General features: G+C 32.8%; 8 protein-coding genes across 8 annotated transcripts; 4 read left to right on the top strand and 4 right to left on the bottom strand. All coding sequences in view use genetic code 12, as the record gives it.

The window, feature by feature from the left end:
* Window positions 1-448: 448 nt before the first annotated feature.
* On the bottom strand, window positions 449-1,884 carry SOD1 (superoxide dismutase). The gene is made up of 2 exons (XM_064884483.1): window positions 1,373-1,884; window positions 449-1,050 (listed from the first exon to the last, which is right to left on the bottom strand). The coding sequence occupies exons 1-2, from the start codon at window positions 1,383-1,385 to the stop codon at window positions 599-601; spliced, it is 465 nt and encodes a 154-aa protein (XP_064737773.1). The 5' UTR covers window positions 1,386-1,884; the 3' UTR covers window positions 449-598.
* Window positions 1,885-2,383: 499 nt separating this feature from the next.
* On the bottom strand, window positions 2,384-2,905 carry RJT21DRAFT_114604 (uncharacterized protein; the record flags this gene model as incomplete). Its single annotated transcript, XM_064880259.1, has 1 exon — window positions 2,384-2,905. One exon carries the CDS (start codon window positions 2,903-2,905, stop codon window positions 2,384-2,386), a length of 522 nt encoding a protein of 173 aa, XP_064737772.1.
* A 176-nt stretch (window positions 2,906-3,081) lies between these two features.
* Window positions 3,082-3,887, top strand: RJT21DRAFT_121067 (uncharacterized protein). Its single transcript, XM_064881954.1, has one exon. The coding sequence runs from the start codon at window positions 3,167-3,169 to the stop codon at window positions 3,569-3,571; it is 405 nt and encodes a 134-aa protein (XP_064737771.1). The 5' UTR covers window positions 3,082-3,166; the 3' UTR covers window positions 3,572-3,887.
* Window positions 3,888-3,939: 52 nt separating this feature from the next.
* AMS1 (alpha-mannosidase) lies at window positions 3,940-7,852 on the top strand. Its single transcript, XM_064881953.1, has one exon. It carries the CDS (start codon window positions 4,213-4,215, stop codon window positions 7,570-7,572), a length of 3,360 nt encoding a protein of 1,119 aa, XP_064737770.1. The 5' UTR covers window positions 3,940-4,212; the 3' UTR covers window positions 7,573-7,852.
* A 1,211-nt stretch (window positions 7,853-9,063) lies between these two features.
* PGA62 (Pga62p) lies at window positions 9,064-10,203 on the top strand. Its single transcript, XM_064881952.1, has one exon. The coding sequence runs from the start codon at window positions 9,260-9,262 to the stop codon at window positions 9,818-9,820; it is 561 nt and encodes a 186-aa protein (XP_064737769.1). The 5' UTR covers window positions 9,064-9,259; the 3' UTR covers window positions 9,821-10,203.
* A 559-nt stretch (window positions 10,204-10,762) lies between these two features.
* RJT21DRAFT_41539 (uncharacterized protein) lies at window positions 10,763-13,869 on the bottom strand. The gene has a single exon (XM_064884479.1). The coding sequence runs from the start codon at window positions 13,368-13,370 to the stop codon at window positions 10,974-10,976; it is 2,397 nt and encodes a 798-aa protein (XP_064737768.1). The 5' UTR covers window positions 13,371-13,869; the 3' UTR covers window positions 10,763-10,973.
* A 1-nt stretch (window position 13,870) lies between these two features.
* On the bottom strand, window positions 13,871-14,966 carry RJT21DRAFT_41594 (SDR family oxidoreductase). The gene has a single exon (XM_064884480.1). It carries the CDS (start codon window positions 14,772-14,774, stop codon window positions 14,013-14,015), a length of 762 nt encoding a protein of 253 aa, XP_064737767.1. The 5' UTR covers window positions 14,775-14,966; the 3' UTR covers window positions 13,871-14,012.
* Window positions 14,929-17,422, top strand: RJT21DRAFT_86278 (uncharacterized protein; the record flags this gene model as incomplete). The annotated part of the gene is made up of 2 exons (XM_064885468.1): window positions 14,929-14,985; window positions 16,505-17,422. Coding segments are annotated over 2 exons (975 nt in total), but the record flags the coding sequence as incomplete, so codon positions are not given.
* Window positions 17,423-17,550: the final 128 nt, after the last annotated feature.

Genomic DNA, 17,550 nt, shown 5'->3' with positions numbered 1-17,550 from the left:
ACTCTAATTGCGCTTGGCCCTCCAATTCTAATAGAAAGCCACCCTTGTGCACTAATGAACACAAGTGAAATAATGGACCAAATAAAACAACAATAAACATCAAACTTTAGTGACAGGGCAATTGAAATGGTCCATGCAATCAGATGGCATTTCCAACTGCTTTTAGAGTCAATGTTTGCACCTGTTGTAGTTTTAACCTAATTACAATGCATAATTTTTGCGTTTTTATGCACTCGGCCATATTTGGATACTTCTATTAATACTATGGAACCAACTAAACCCCCACGGGTTCCCCTGAAATAAAATGGATGGGAAAAAACGCATATTTCGGTGTATTGCTACTTAGGAAGTGGCCAGATTCGGATAAAGCCGCTTGTCATTAAAAGAGACTTTTAAGGAACATTAACTGAACCAAATACGAATATTCGAAAGTTGTTTTCAGTAATTTTTATTTTATAAGCATACACATAAATATATATAGATATATATAGATAAACGGTCTTATAAAGATTTCACTTAAACTATAAAACTAATTGAAGAAAATAATATTCAGGTTTCTCAAAAACATCGAAATTATTAGTTAAAAATAGTAACTGACTTAATTGGAAATACCAATGACACCACAAGCTGGTCTACCACCGGCATGACCAGTGGTCTTAGAATCATCGTGACCACCTTTACCGTAATCATCAGTACCTTCATGAACAACAACAGTTCTACCTAAGATAGAGTTTGGACCTAATAATTTAACGAGTAAATCTTGTTTGGTACCTTTAGCAAGACCAGTGGAATCGGTGGTAATGTTACCTAAATCACCAACATGTCTGTCATCATCTTCTGGAGCACCATGAGTTTTGGCGAATGGGTTGAAGTGAGGACCAGCAGAGGTACAACCGTTGGTGTTATCACCAAAAGTATGGATATGGAAACCTCTTAAAGCATTTGGATCATTACCAGTAATTTCCCAGGAGATGGTAGTTGGGGCAGATTCGGTTTCTTGAGAGAATTTAACAACACCAGAGACTTTAGAGTCACCTCTTAAAACAGCAACTATAATATTTCAATTGTTAGTATTATTGTATTTCATCGGTCATAGCAATCTTTGACAGAACTATTTCAGGAGAAAAAAGCGGAGGCGAGAATTACTAATTATGACCAAAAGATACGGATCTAGTCAATTGCATCAACTATCATCAATTGAAGTGCCATTGGTTCAGATCTGAACGATGAAATCAGGTAATTCACAGTCCGACTTCACCGATATCAATTGAAAGTCCCGAAGCTGACAAATGGTCTGTAGTCTGCTTGATTATTGATAATTCTGTATGAGATTTAGCTTAAAATAATTGCTTCTAAATAAAATAATACATACCAGCACTAACCATTATGAACTTATAAGTGTATTAATATAAGATATTGATTGAATAAAAGATCAATTGATATACTACAGAATCAAAAGAATGAAGTAGTAAATAAATCTCAACAGGGATGGGGTAGCATATTTATAAAGCGACTCAGCAAATGTGACAAATTGGAAATTTGTTCTCGGTCTTGCTGGTCGTGCAAATTTGATTAGTTATCCTCCAAATTTAATTTTCACATACATACATACTTTAAGTACATAAGCACAAATTCAATGTATTATAAAGACGGTTAATAAGCCGGCAAGCGACACATTCTCCGAACTCTATTCATTAAAATTGCATCTTGTTTACAATGATCATTTTCTTCTCTATATTAATTGTATCTGTTTTGGATTTAATGGTTCATTGGTTTGTTGTAGTTCTTGCCTAATTATGTAATATGCATACATTGATATAAAACCGGTTTGCATCGTGTTCATTTATTAGTTATCCACACTGTGCCTGAATTCTATTTGCTGGATTTCTCAGCTATAAATTGGGGGGGTGTATTGGAGGTTATAATTCCATCAAGCGCTGCGGCATGGGTGTTTGTCTTTACGGTGGAGGAACATACTAATGATTTTCAAATAGAAAGACATGAAAGACAATTTTATGAAGAAGATCTAAATAAATGAAATTATATAAAATGGTGGGAAATGTGCCTACTTATATCTACATAACTATGAAAAATAGGTAATTGTAGTGTTATTGTGGAGTTAATTGGATTTGGATTATAGTGGTTAAAAAAAAGACTCACTTCAAATTATGGCAAAAAAAATAGCTCTCGCTAATTAAGCCTAAATTCAGTAGAGGTACGTCACCCTGTAGGTTACTAGTTTCTGTTTTCAATGAATGCACCTTTAAGAATTGTAGTATGCATTCGTCTATAATGATTGTTTTTTAAATAAATTATACAGTTACTTACATATTTAAGTCTAAATTAGTAGTATATAATGATGAACCAGCATCATATTAACGAGTTAATGTTCCTCATTTACTTGACTATCATAAATTTCAATAGCTCTTTTCCTAACTAAAGTTATATCTTCATTGATTTCAGGAAATATCTTCTGTTCAAATAAATATCGATACAACTCTCGTTTACTCCAAGTATCTACTACATGCTTATTCAGTGAAGTTTCTTCTTCATTCGATTCTTGTTTTGTTACTTCGCCCGGTCTTTGATTTTGTTCTATATTTACGATATCGTCTTCCGTCTTTATTGGCGAGTATCGTTTAGTGCCATTTTCGTGACCATTTAAAAGTTTAGACCTAGAACTATCTATGTCAGATCCATTGGTATCTAACTTCTTATCTTTCACATCTTCTATTCTCTTTTTCTTCTTTGGTGGAGGTGGTGGAATAGCAGGTATGGTTGATACAGAAAAGATTAGATATACAGTTGAAACTATAATTATTCCGGAATATAGCCAGAATCCATGACGTTTGATCTTGTTAATGAGAGTCTCTAACGGGGTAAAGTACCTGATATATAACGCCATATTGACCCCTTATCTGAGTCTGTTTACTTTTTAATATAATACTCTTGTTGCTGTTAGTGAATAAATACTAGATCATTAAAATACTGCTGCTTATGTAATCGCCCACACCTTTTATATAATGTGATTATGTAAGTCTGCGCATATAAAGGAGTGGCTCCTTTTTTTAGAGTGAATTTCATAGCATATGCCAGAACTGATTTTGCCATCCAAATTCCTGTTTGAACATTTATATCACACATTAAGTTTTCTTCTTTTTATTTGATGAAAGGTATCAATAGACCATTAGTATTTGTTGTATTAGCTGTCTTTCTTGTTTTTGCGTTGTCATACTCTGCTAAATCATCTTCATCAAAAGTTCTCAAAGTTACTTCCAACCCCACCGTTGCAAATTCCGATTTATTAACAAATTCCATTGTCAATCCAACATCTGAAATGTCTTCTACAAGTGATCTTAAATCATACATTATTACCTTAAAGGATTCTGTATCTGATGCAGATATTAATGCCTTACATTCTAAGGTTAAGGAATTAGGTGGTCAAATTACTACTCAATATACTTTAATTAAGGGATTTGTAGCAAAGTTACCACCTATCCACATTTCCTCTTTTGAAGGTCATGATCATGTTGCTACTGTTGAAGAAGACCAAGAAGTTAAGATTCAATAAATTATTAGAAACTAAATGGGTTACAATTTAGACTACTAAATGTATACTAGGTATTGTTATTAGTTACTAGTTAATACTTGCTTTACTTAATTGCCCTCCTTGACGGAATGGCAATCTCTTATCTTTTTTTGCTCATTTAGAGCGGACATATTGTTCCTATTATTATTATATAATATTTATATAGCTTTTTTGAATAATTAAATATAATAACCACTATAATTATAATACCACAGCTAGCTTTAGCTATGTAAATTCAAATTTCACTCACTCTAGGCTTAGTAAAGTACTTTGTCTTCCTCCTCATTATAAATGTATTATATAATTGCATGACTATATGGAGCCAGACCATTTCCTGCACAATGCCTTTCCCCGTGTTTTTTCCCTTGCGCTCTTCTCCTATTTGAAGAGGTTCCAGCTGGCATATTTAAATTATTCATATTAAACTTAAACCTGCTGGTTAAGTAATATTGTACTTTTGTAATTAAGTTAGATTGGTATATATTGCCAAGATACATAGATTACAGTTGTACTAACTTTGTAAGCTAACTTGAGAACTAAAATTATAAATTATTATTGTTAGATTGCACAAATTCCTTATCGCAGTTGCAACCCCCCAATTTTAATAGAGAAGGTTCATTATTATGTCTTACGATAGATATAACTACCAACCTAATTTTAAACCAGTAGATCACCTATTTGATGATAGATTGCGTCAATTCACTGATGGTGGAGGTCAGTTTCATGATTTAAATTTACCTAAATTTTATTACCTTGAAAAGATAGGTATTGGAGGATTAAAATCTTGGAGAGTTCCAGATGTTGATGGTAAAACTGCTAGACCACTTTTTAAAGATATTGATTTTGATAATCTTGAATGGGAGAATATTGGTCCTGGTTATTCATTTGGTCCATCATGGAAATCTTTTTGGGTTAAACTTGAAATTGAAATTCCTGAACATTGGTTAAGTCATGAAATTATTGAAATTGATTGGGATTCAAGTTCTGAAGCTCTTATTTATGATCATAAGGGATTACCTTTACAAGCTTTTACTGGTGGAGAAAGAAATTTATTTAGAATTCCTCATAAATATAGAGTTACCGATCGTCAAACTTTTTATATTGAAGTGGCATGTAATGGAATGTTTGGTAATGGTGCAGATGGTCATCCAGATCCTAATAGATATTTCCGATTAAATCATGCTGATTTGGGATTACCTAATATGGAAGCCAGAAGATTATTTTGGGATTTTTGGATTCTTGGTGATGCTGCAAGAGAATTTCCAGGTGGAAGATGGGAAAAATATCAAGCTGCTGATGTATGTACTAAAATAATGGATGCATTTGATCCTGATGATGTTAAATCTGTTGCAACTGGTAGAAAATTAGCTCAAAAATTATTGGGTACTAAAGTTGATTCAGAATTAGTATTTGATGAATTTGCTAATAATGAAATTAGAAGAATTGATGTATATGGTATAGGTAATTGTCATATTGATACAGCTTGGGAATGGCCATTTGCTGAAACAAAGAGGAAAATTGTTAGATCTTGGACTACTCAATTAAGACTTGCTGATGATTATCCTGAATATGTCTTTGTAGCATCTCAAATGCAACAATTTAAATGGTTAAAACAATATCATCCTGAAATTTATTCTCTTGTTAAAGAAAAGTATACAACTAATCAATTTTTACCAATTGGAGGATCTTGGGTTGAAAATGATACAAATTTACCTAATGGAGAATCTCTTCTTAGACAATTTCTTTTGGGTCAAAGATATCAATTCAATGAATTTGGATTTTATTCAAATATCTTTTGGTTACCTGATACATTTGGATATTCTTCCCAAATTCCTCAGATTTGTCAATTAGTTGGGATTTCTCGTTTCCTTACTCAAAAATTATCTTGGAATAATATTAATCAATTTCCATTATCTACTTTTAATTGGAAAGGTTTGGATGGTTCTCAAGTATTAGTTCATATGCCTCCAGCTAATACTTATACTGCAGGTGCTCATTTTGGAGATGTAGTTAGATCTCAGCAACAACATAAGAATTTAAGAGATATTCCAACTGGATTATTATTGTTCGGTCATGGTGATGGAGGAGGTGGTCCAACAGAAGAAATGATTGAAAAATTAAGAAGATGTAGAGGTTTATCTAATACTGCTGGTGGATTAATGCCTACGGTTCATTTAGGTAATACTGTTGATGATTTTTATGAAGAAGTATTAGCTAAATCAAATAATGGAGCTGATTTACCAACTTGGGTTGGAGAAATGTATTTAGAATATCATAGAGGTACTTATACTACTCAAGCTCGTATCAAGAGATTTATGAGATATGGAGAAGTTAAATTACATGATGTAGAATTGGTTACTGCTTTAGCTTCAATTAAATCTAAACATTATAAGTATCCAGCAGAAAAGATACTTGCCTTATGGGAAGATTTATGTCTTTGTCAATTTCATGATGTTGTTCCTGGTAGTTGTATCGGAATGGTTTATTATGATGAAGTTTATCCAATGTTGGATGAATTGGTGGCTAATGCTGATAAGTTAATTGATGAAGCTTTAGAAGTACTTGGAGGTAAATCAACTATCAATCTTGATAACTTGACTTTCTTTAATACTTTACCTTGGAATAGAAATAATGAATTATTAGAAATTTCTCAAACTCAACAACCTGAGTTATATCAATTAATTTCAAATGATCAAGTATCTGTTAGGGATGTATATGAAAAGGATACTAAATTAGTTTCAGTATCAACTAATGATGAAGGGAAACTTAAATTGAATTCTATTGAAGATATTAAATATCCTGCTAGTGTAACTCAAACTTCAGATGGTCAATTCATTCTCTCTAATGAATTGATTAAAGCTACAATCTCTTCCACCGGTATTATTACTTCTTTATATGATATTGTTAATGATCGTGAAGTTATTGCTACTGAATCTACCAAACAAACTGGTGATGGTATTGTGGGAGGTAATCAATACTTAATCTTTGATGATGAACCATTGAACTTCCCTGCTTGGGATACAGAATTATACTCTTTAAATAAATTTAAATTATTGAGTGGAGGTGAAGTTACCGTCCTATCAAATAATAAATTAAAGAGTTCTATTTTGGTAAAAATCAAGATTTCCGACAGATCATATCTTGAAACTGAAATATCTATTCAAGGTTTATTGGCCAGTAAACCAGATGATCAAGACTTTAATTACATTAAGTTTAAGACATTTGTTAGATGGCATGAAAAGTATAAGTTCTTGAAAGTTCAATTTCCTACCACAGTTTATACTGCAACTCAAGCAAATTATGAAACTCAATTTGGGGTTACTCAAAGACCAACACATTGGAATACAAGTTGGGAAACTGCTAAATTTGAAGTTGCTCATCATAAATTTATGGATTTAAGTGAATTTAACTATGGTGTTTCAGTTATTAATAGTTCCAAATATGGAGGTGCTATTCATGGTAATTTAATTAGATTATCTTTATTAAGGAGTCCAAAAGCTCCAGATGATCAAGCTGATATGGGTGATCATACTTTTGAATATGCTTTATATCCTCATAAAGGATATTTAGGTTCAGATACCGTTAAGTTAGGTTATAATTTTAATTATAAGATTGAAAAGCATTTATTTGAAGATCCAGCTAGTTCTTTTAGTAAATTAATTAATTCAATTAAATTAGAAGCTCCTGAAAATTTAATCTTATCTCATATTAAAAGAGGTGAAAATGATTATGATGTTAATCAATACGAAGCCTATAAAACCCAATCTACTGAAAAATCTATTGTGCTTAGAATTTATGAATCTTTAGGAGGTGCCACTTCTGGACTTTTGAAATTTGGCCCAATATTGAAAGTTGCTAAAGTATTTAAAACCAATGGGTTAGAAGAAGAAGGAGTTGAAGTTGAATTCAATGATAAATATGAATTACCAATCAGTTTGAAAGCCTTTGATGTTGTTACTTACAAAGTGGTATTGAAAGATTAGAAGATTATTGAACTGAGAAATCAATGTTCTCTATTTGGTTAGCCTTAGTTTAGTGTTTGTTTAGTTTGTTTTTTACGTTTTATATACATTTGAAAAAGAAAGTACAAAAAAGTATGAATTTAAATATACGTTTGTTCGTAATTGGCTTGCGCTTAAAGTAACTGTCATGACAATTGAAGAGCTCAATTATTCTGCAATTGACATTTCGTTGAAGAGATATTCCATATTTTGAAATAGAAAATTGCTCAGATGATCACAGTTAAAAAATTGCAAAAGAAATTGCAACTTACATTAGCGTATCTGTTCATAATTATAATTTCGAGATTTCAGACTGACAATTTTTGCATAGAGTTCAAATGCGTTTATGTTTATTTACATAGCAATTGAAACGTTGCTAGGGTGGTTACACAAATATACCTTGTGGTGCATTTAGTGCTGCTCAGGTACAGAAGGAGGTTGTCGATCGCTGCTTCCGGATGTGGTTTCGAGTAAACAACAGTCACGATTCCATTGGAGAGATGAATGAATACAGCCATTTTGTATACTAGAAAGTGTCTGATATACAGAGACAAAGAATAATAATATTAAAGGTTAAACAAGAGAAAAGGACTATTATGTATCAGTAATTACCCCATTGAGGCATCATTTTTCCATAATGGGAAATTCCGCGGCCCTCGGGCTTGGAAAACACCTCCTAAATTTGAAAGGGTTTTGATCCCAGATTTTTGGATAGATCTAATCATTCCTTTATTGTTAATTTTCCAACTCTCTTTGGTTACATCACTTGACTTAAAATGGCTTTGTTTGAAAGCCCATGTCCCCTATTTCTTCACTTGTTCAAATGAATGTAAATAAACTAATAAGGTAAATTGCTATCATTTAGTGTGTGTCCTTGTGTAACTACGTATGCGCATCTCTTACAAAAGTCCCCGGCTTAAAAATTCTTTTAAATTCCATGAGGGGAGTTAAATTTAATGGATGGAAATTAATCAGTTCTTCTCTCGATAACCTAAATTTAGAAAACACCGCCCCTCGTAATGATGAGAAAATCTTTCGAGAAAATTCTTTAGAACGAGTCATCGTTGTAAACTAGTGTAACAACTAGGAATCAGGGGAAACAAAATATTTATGAGTTAGCTTAATAGAGAAAGATATATTTGGAAAGTTGAACAAAATTGGGAGTTACGAACGACATTATTCACCGCTCTAAAAAGCAATAACCTTTCTTTTTCCCTGGGGAGCTTTCGCTAGTTAAGCGCAAAAGAGAGAAAAAGAAATAAGAAATCTGCAGACATTTCCTGTTGGTGCATAAAAGAGTGGACCTGTATATAATGGGTGCAAAAATCAGCCCTTAACCATCATGCAAAGTGGTGCAGCTCTGCATATCCATATTTTCGCTATATATAGAAACTTTCCAAGTGAATACCTATGTCTGTGACAAGTAACTTTTTAGTACTAATTACAGGATTGACAATAATAATATTTTATTTTAAAATGTAAGTTTTTTAACGTATCACTTTAAAAATATTTTAAGTAGTTTCGCCGCATATAATTAAGTATATAAGTAGGGTGAATTCTCTCATTTTAGCCCCTTTTTTTTGAATCTTATCTCACTATATAATTCTCAATTAGATTAAGAGCCAGTACCGAGTACATTTACATTCGCTTTATATTTCAAATAAATACAATGAAGTTATTCGCTGCCACCGCCTTATTAGCCCTTGCTGCATCTGCTCAAGCTGCCTACTCCAATGTTACTAGTAGCGCCAACAGTACTGAAACTGTTACTGATATTGCCACTACTATCATCACTATTACCTCATGTCTGGATCACGTCTGTACTCCAGAAGTTGTTACTACTGGTTTAACTACCGTTACTGAAGGTACCACCATTTACACAACTTACTGTCCATTATCAACTGTAACTGAAATCGAAACTACTATTGTTACCATCACATCCTGTTCAGAAGAAAAATGTACAGAAGAAACTGTCACTACCGGTCTTACTACTGTTACTGAAGGTACTACTATTTACACTACCTACTGTCCATTACCAACTACTGAAGCTCCAGCTCCAGCTCCAACTCCAAGTACCACAGCTGTTGAAACTACTCCTACTACTGTTGCAGCTGAATCAACCACTTCTGAAGCTGCTGTTTCTACTGTTTCTACTTTCAATGGAGCTGCTTCTAATGCTATTCCAGTTGTTGGAGCTGGTTTAGTCGCTTTAGGTGCTTTATTCATGTAAGAGATCTTTGGTTTTTTATTAAATACATAAAATGTGATAAGATTTTATCGTATTAGTGTATTATTAAACTGGAATATATTTTGCATTTCATATTACATTTCATTTTCTATTTTTATTAACTGATTCAGCTAAGCTTCGCAAATTTTATGGAATGAGTTTGTTGCTTCAAAGTATCCAAAATTTTTGACATTCTTAGTTCATCATTTTAGGTTTCGTGAACTCTACGGAGGGTAATTTGGTATATATATATTTTTTTTCTAACACCTGTTTTAATTGATTGCACGTCTTATTATAACAGTAGAAGGTTTATGTTATCAATCATACCAAAAGTTGGTGAGTTTTTAAATTATTTTAATATATTAATTTATTTTTACAAATAAAACTGTAGCTGTTGATCCCCCAATTGCATGTTGTAGCCTATGCATGTAACTGCTCAAGCTTATCAAATGAATATGAAATCTGCTTCTACACTGAAACACTGACGCTACATGACGCGTACTACTACGAAAATAACTGGTATACAATGTTTATAGATCGACAACTTTAATTATTAGTATTTACATGAAAATTTTGAAATATGGTGACTCTCACCAGGGCTCTTCATTAACCCATGAGCAAAAAACAATAGGAGCAATTAGCCTCACGCTACCGCTTATTAATTTATTTCCCAGCCGTAACCGAAAAATGTCCGTTGCTAATTGGTGCTGCATGGGCAGGTATAATATAAAGTAGCGAATCTATAAATAGGCGAGCTATCACCAATACCCTTCTGTTCCAAAAATGTTTCACTATTGGCAACTGATGTCATACTCATTAACCCCCATGTTTAGAGAGTCACCCATGTGCTCAATATGAAATTTGCGAATTATTGAGTTACTTTTAAATTGTAAATAAGTAAATTTAGAGCTCTGAAAACTATCTGCAGAAGAAATAAAAGCCAAGAAAAGAATAATTTCAATATTTTGTGAATGCCCCAAAGCCCGGCCAGACAAAAGATACAAAGATCCGACATTTTGCCTAATTAAGACAAATTATATCAAAATACTCTTACAATACATTCATAAAATATACACTAGTAATATACACAATAATATGTTAAAGGTAGTTAATTGGCAAATAATATACAAAGCTTTATTAATTAGGGGAATAGCAATCACACGACTTCATCATTGTCCAAAAGCTCATATGGTCTATTTGTGTAAATACCATAGTTGTAGTCTTCAACAATATCATTCTCTTCAAACAAATTATCCTGATTACCTTCTTGATACATTTTATCAATCACAAGGGAAAATTGTTTGTCATATCTATTAGCATTCAATTCTGTTATGCCATAAGCTTTAATATTTGAAATTTCATAATTGGCAATATTTGTCGAAGTACCTCTGAATTCAATGTAGATATCACGAGTTGGTACTCCTAAATTAATCATACTAATAGGCATTTTTATATGTTTTAATCGGTTAGTCTTTCCCTCTCTATCGAAAGTTTGTATTACATTAAATTTTTTAACCTTGAAAAACTTTCTCAAGTATTTATCAGTACTCCTTACAGTTGAATCAGAAAACTTCAAATCTGTCAAGTACTTTAACAACTTTTCTCCTAATTTATAGTTATTAGGTTTAATCCAAACTGAAATCTCTCCTTCGAAATCTTCTTGAGTATCAATGGTGGAAAAATCGATTATTAAATCAGTTAATATTATTGAATTTGATAGTCTAATTCCGACTGAACATGGGTTTTCACTGGTAGATTGACATGTCCAATATTGATCATTATCCAAAAGAGCAGAGTTAGCACTGTATTTCCAATAATGCTTGGACTGTAAATAATCGTACCATCCGAAGAATAATTTATAAGCATTACTGGTTGACTTTGACTTTAAATTAGATCTCGTTAAAAATCCTAGGATTCTAGCCCCAATACTATAATCAGCGTAATTTACTTTAACCGACCCTTGAGAGAATATCTCCAATAATTGATTCAATAAAAGTTTATTGGTTGATTCTTTTAATACTGTGAAGCTATCTTCAGTTGAATTTGTATTTGAAGATGCTGCAAGATTTAAGTTATCAACCAAGTTATTAAACTTATCAATTATAAACTTATTATTAAATAAGAATCTCTTATCGAGATATCTTTCAAGTTCATCTTTTTTTAAGTAACTTTTGTTCGTTAGAGTATCATTATTATTTGAATGATTTAATTGTAATGTTTGATTATTGGGATTGTTCTCCATATACTTATCAATAAAGTTATATAAGTATTTATGGAATTGAGATGAAAAATGTATCTTATCATGTTTTATATAGACTGGAATAAGTTGAGGTAAGCTTTCAAGTAAATCATTTAAAATCTCCTGCTTTATAGAAGATAAGTTTTCTACTATAAATGATCTCAATTCTTCCACACTAGTTGAATTTGTGTTTATGTTAGTGACTTTCGTATTACTAACAACCTGTTTAAAATCTTTGATCTGTTTTGATGTTTCTTGAATGGAAGTTTCTATAGAATCAAATTTATTATTAATGAAATCAAACTTGGAATTTATAGCTGCCAAATCGGATTGATGATTGTTTTCAATGAACTCTTGACGGTTTTCTAATTTATTGGTAATCTCTAGTAATTTATTGATAGAATTAGCAGTCTCTTTTTGGAGACGAGTATTTATATGATAAGTTGGAGAACCATTTTCTGAATAGTTGAAGCCTTTCTGATATATTAATATAAGAAAGGTTGGTACAAAGGATATAAATGCATATAATAAATACACTTTCCAGTTTGATATAGGTAACTTGACTGACATAATTGAAGTTATAAGGTTATTTTTGGTAGAGGCATTACCTCCAGTGGATGATGCCAATAAATTGCTTTCTTGTTCTTCTTCCTCCTCTTCTATTTCTTCGTCATTATCATGTCCATCTTCTTTTTCTTCGACTCCATAGTGAGGTTGATTGGTTGAATCAACTGGACTGTGATCTCGCACATTATCTGAAGGTGGTTGTAAGTGAGGAACTGTCCATCTTTTATAACGACCTATGAGATCGTCTTTAGGATTCTGATTCTGGATTATAGGAATATCTGTTTTGGAATATGGCGATCTCTGGGGTTTCCTAGGAGTATTGAAATGCTTTAAAGCTTGAAACTTCTCATTCAATGCCTGAAGTTCTCGATCATCATAATCTGAATCGATCTCTAATTCATCATCTGATTCAACTTCTGTAGTGTCATTGTACTGATAATCATCATCCTCTTCGCTGGCATATCCATTAGCATTATCCTGTTGATATCGTTCAAAAGAATTATTCAATTCATGATGAGAGCCATTGATTCCATCGGCATCCTCTTCATTTTCATTTTCATCTTTTTCAGTAATATCATATTGATTTGTTTGATGTAATGCAGCATAAATCTTCCGATCGACTTCGCTTACAATACTACTTCTCTTGTTAGTTAAAGGTTGAGCTCGACCCACGGTTCGATTCAAGTGGATTGATGCATCATCGTCCGTATCGCCGTTGACACGCGGTAGTGAGGGGAATCCGGCCATATCTCACAGCTATTATTAGGTAGCTTAATGAATTTAAGTATCAACTCGGTTGGTTTGAGCCGATTTGTTTTGTACGTCTATAAATATTTTTGGTATGGTATGTTTCACGCGTCAGAAATTTTTCAGACAGACATTAGCTGTAACAGATAGAGATGAAGGGAGTTTAACTAAAGCTGATTGTGTATATACAGAAAGAAGCTACTGATGTAAATTGGTAGAACAGAGTCGTTCCAAAGTTATTGTGTTTTTATGGCCAGAAGTGTGTAGCTTAGTTTGTTGTTTGTTAATTATATCCAGTGCATTTATAAGTATTATTTTGTAGTACATCCTATTTTTGTTTAGGCTGGGATCGTATATCCTACTTGGTTCAACTGACTTTGAGAATGCGCTTTTTATAGAATTCAAAGCTCCATATAGTTTAAAAACAGTGAGATGTTGTTGAATGTAATGGGTATGTATTGCACACTCTTTCCACTTGTCTTACATAGAATTGTTCAAGCAACTATGATGCGGCTCTACTACTTAAAAGCTGCAAAAAAAAATGTTATATATTAAAAATTAACATAAACTTGCAAATGTGAACTATATACCAGATCAATAAGCTTATTTGGAATCTCTCTATGAATATCTCAAAAAGATAATCTAATATGGGTATTCAGTATGATCATAATTAAGGAATTTACCATTATCTTCTTCTTTCAAATTATCGATAACCTGTGCAACTTGTGTACCACTTTCTTCAGGAGTTATGCTAACGCTCTTAAGAAGATCTTCTAAATGGGGAGAATTTTTGACTATTTCGGAGTGTCCATGATTACCCATATCAGTAGAAACCACTCCTGGAGAGACAGCAACAACTTTGAATCCTTCTTGTTTCAATTCATGACTTAATTCAAGAACCGAGAAGTTAAGTGCCGCCTTAGACTGACCGTAAGCACTTACTGGAGTAGGAACGAATCTTGTAAGCGAACCAGCGCCTGAAGAGATAAACACTAATTTTCTAGTTTCCTTCTTTAATAAATGTTTATATAACTTCTGTAACACTAAAATGGGCGCTAAAGAATTGACAGTATAGTGATCCAACCAAACTTCTTTTGGACAATCAATTACATTAATGTACGAATCAGAAATAGCAGCATTTGCAACATAAACATCAATACCATCCACTCCAATTTTGGCCAACTCAGAGTCAATTAACCCAATAGATTTATCACTAGTAGTTTCAAGAGTGATTATTTCAACATTACCATTCTTAGCAGCCAATTCCTTTAATTTATCAGCCTTGGAAGGATCACGAGCAGTGGCAATGATCTTATTATCTTTGCTGAGATTACTGTAGTACTTAGTGATTTCGAAACCGATACCTCTATTAGTACCAGTGACGAAGTAAGTTTGTCCTGTCATATTTAACTTATTTGTTGTGAACGAAAACCATCATAGCATCGAAATAGCGAGAATACTACTAGTTTATATAATTTTGAATTTAAGTAGGTTATCACTTTATTTTGTGGTGTTGAACCGGTCTGCGGATTTACGACGAGATATCATAGTATTTTATAGGATTGAGAGGTCCACGCTGTTTCCAGCCATGAAACAGTATGCGGGTTTAGGCTCGGTTTTAACAGTTGATTTAAAGGATTGAATCCTGAGCCTAAAACCTTTGAAAATTCTTGCAAAACCGTGCACAACGCGTTATTTTTTCAAATCATGAATTACGTCAGGAATACAACCATAAAAAATAAGGTAAATATGTCAAATGTTATGAAAGTATTCTCCATATGACACATTTACTTCATAACATATTTTTTGTTATAAAAGTAAAGCAAACTTAATTTGAAGTTAGCTTTAGAGCATATTCTGCTAAAAGGACCAAAAGTAAAAACCAATGTACGGCCGATATGCGGGTTTAGTAAATGGATGCAAATCCTTGGTGCGGTCATCACAGTTGCCGCCGTCATGGGGGCTTTTCTTTTCTCAAAAATTTCGGTCAATCTGATCCAACATATTCTAACTCCAGAAGTGGTGAAGCGATAGGATTCAATAAATATGAACTGTGATCTGTCTGATACGAATCTGTCATAAATTGTTAGGAAAATAAAATTGTGGGAATATGGTTTAATCGATATGAAGAATTGATTTACCACGAGTACCATTTCTGGAAAAAAACCGAGTTAAATAAAAAAAGTACTGTCAATTGGTACATTTAAAAATAAATCAAAAACCCTCTATATCATAGCCAGACGTTGAACTATGGTGGCAAGAGATTCGCCATTGGTTTCTTTTCAATTGTGTTGATATAGTGCTGCTTCTTATTGTTCATGGTAGTGGTCTAAACTTGGATGGCCGTAGGGTATGCTATAGGGGTTGGAAAAATAGTCTGTACCTTCAGAATTTGGGAGTCGTTATATACATAGAAATCCTGCCTTTCATGTCCTAAATAAGTTAATATATAATAAAAATAATACAAATATGCACTTCTGACATTAGTAAAGTTTTGTTAATGTAATATGATAAGGGAAATAGAAGTACCTTTATGGCCGGAATCAATCACAGTGTGGGGTTATTTGGCGAAAACAGATGATCGCAAGATTGGAAAGATAATATTCCACTAGGTTCTAATATTAAATCAGTATAAGAGAACAGTATATAGAGTTGTAGTCGGAGTAGAGCGCACATGTTTCCGTTTTTGGAATTTTCGGAGATAATGCAGGTAATAGATAAAAGTTCGGTGAATGATACCATATAGTTACTAACAGTACGGATTTGGTATGATTTTTTGATTCCATGGGTTTGTATATAGTCCACAATACCTTAGTTTTTGAAAGTATAATTGTACAACCCAAAAAGGTCATATAACCTATTTGGGTGCAAATTTTTTGTGGAGAGCGGAGCGGATATTAAATGATAACTCGGTCGTGGATATAATGCGGCGATAGCACCTGGTGCTGATACATTCTATGAAGAGTTCATATTTCACTTCTGAATTACTAGATATATAAATTACTCTCATAGAAACACAATTGAAAAAACTTGAAGAAATTACGACACCTATAAAAATGGCAAGTAAAGTTGCGTACCCAAAGGGCCAATTGAAAGATTTGTGGCATTTGTATAATAGCATTTTCCCTGGAAAGCCTCAATTTACAGAAAAGGATTATCCTTCCTTTGAAGGCAAAGTAGTGATTGTAACTGGAGCTAGCGCTGGAGTTGGTTATGAAGTTGTGAAATTGTTATCAAGATCCACTAAAGCTAAAATATATGCCTTCGGAAGAAATCCGGAAAAAACTTTAGCTGCAATGAAACGATTAGAAATTGAAGTGGCTAGTGAGTTTAATAAAACCAATTTAGATATTCATTACATTGAAATTGATTTCAGTGATTTGACTACCATCAAACCAGCTGTTGAAAAATTTCTTGAAAAAGAGACTAGGTTAGATTTAATTATTCACAATGCGGCTGTAATGTCACCACCATTAGGAACTGTCACCAAACAAGGTTATGAATTACAATTAGGAACCAATAATATTGGTCCACAGTTATTACAAAAACTTTTAGATCCATTATTCATTGAAACTTCAAACAAGAATAATCATGGTGAGTCTAGAATTGTTTGGGTTTCATCTAACGCAAGCTTCAGTGCTCCACTTGGTGGTATACATCTTCCTGATCCTAACTTTAGAACAACAGAAGCTTTGCCGTGGATCCTCTATAGTCAAACTAAGGCTATCAACATTTTACAGTCTAAGTATTGGTTAAAGGCTAATCCAGAAGCAACAAATGTTACAAGTGTATCATTAAGTCCAGGTATATTGAAAACAGAATTGCAACGAAATATCACTGGTTTACAATCCATCATTCTATATTTTATACTGCATTTGCCTATCTATGGTGCATACACAGAATTATTTGCAGCATTCTCTCCAGTGGTCAAATCTGGTGATTATATAGAAAGTTTTGGCAAAATAGGTTCTTCAAGATACGATCTTGATGATCTAGAATATGCTAAGAACGCATATGAATATTTGGAAGAGCAAATTAAAGATTATCTTTAAATAATCTTGAACTGTATATAAATGTATAGGTAATCTAAGACATTTATTTAAAGTTAGCCAATGTCTCTATAAGTCAATATATATCAGTTAACCGTTTGGGAATGGTTCGTGTTACTCATATTTAGTTA

Source organism: Scheffersomyces amazonensis (assembly GCF_036850825.1).
Source record: "Scheffersomyces amazonensis strain UFMG-HMD-26.3 chromosome Unknown RJT21scaffold_4, whole genome shotgun sequence".
Lineage (NCBI taxonomy): Eukaryota > Fungi > Ascomycota > Pichiomycetes > Serinales > Debaryomycetaceae > Scheffersomyces > Scheffersomyces amazonensis.
The sequence above is the reverse complement of the archived record's forward strand: the minus strand, read 5'-3'. Positions and strand labels throughout refer to the sequence as shown.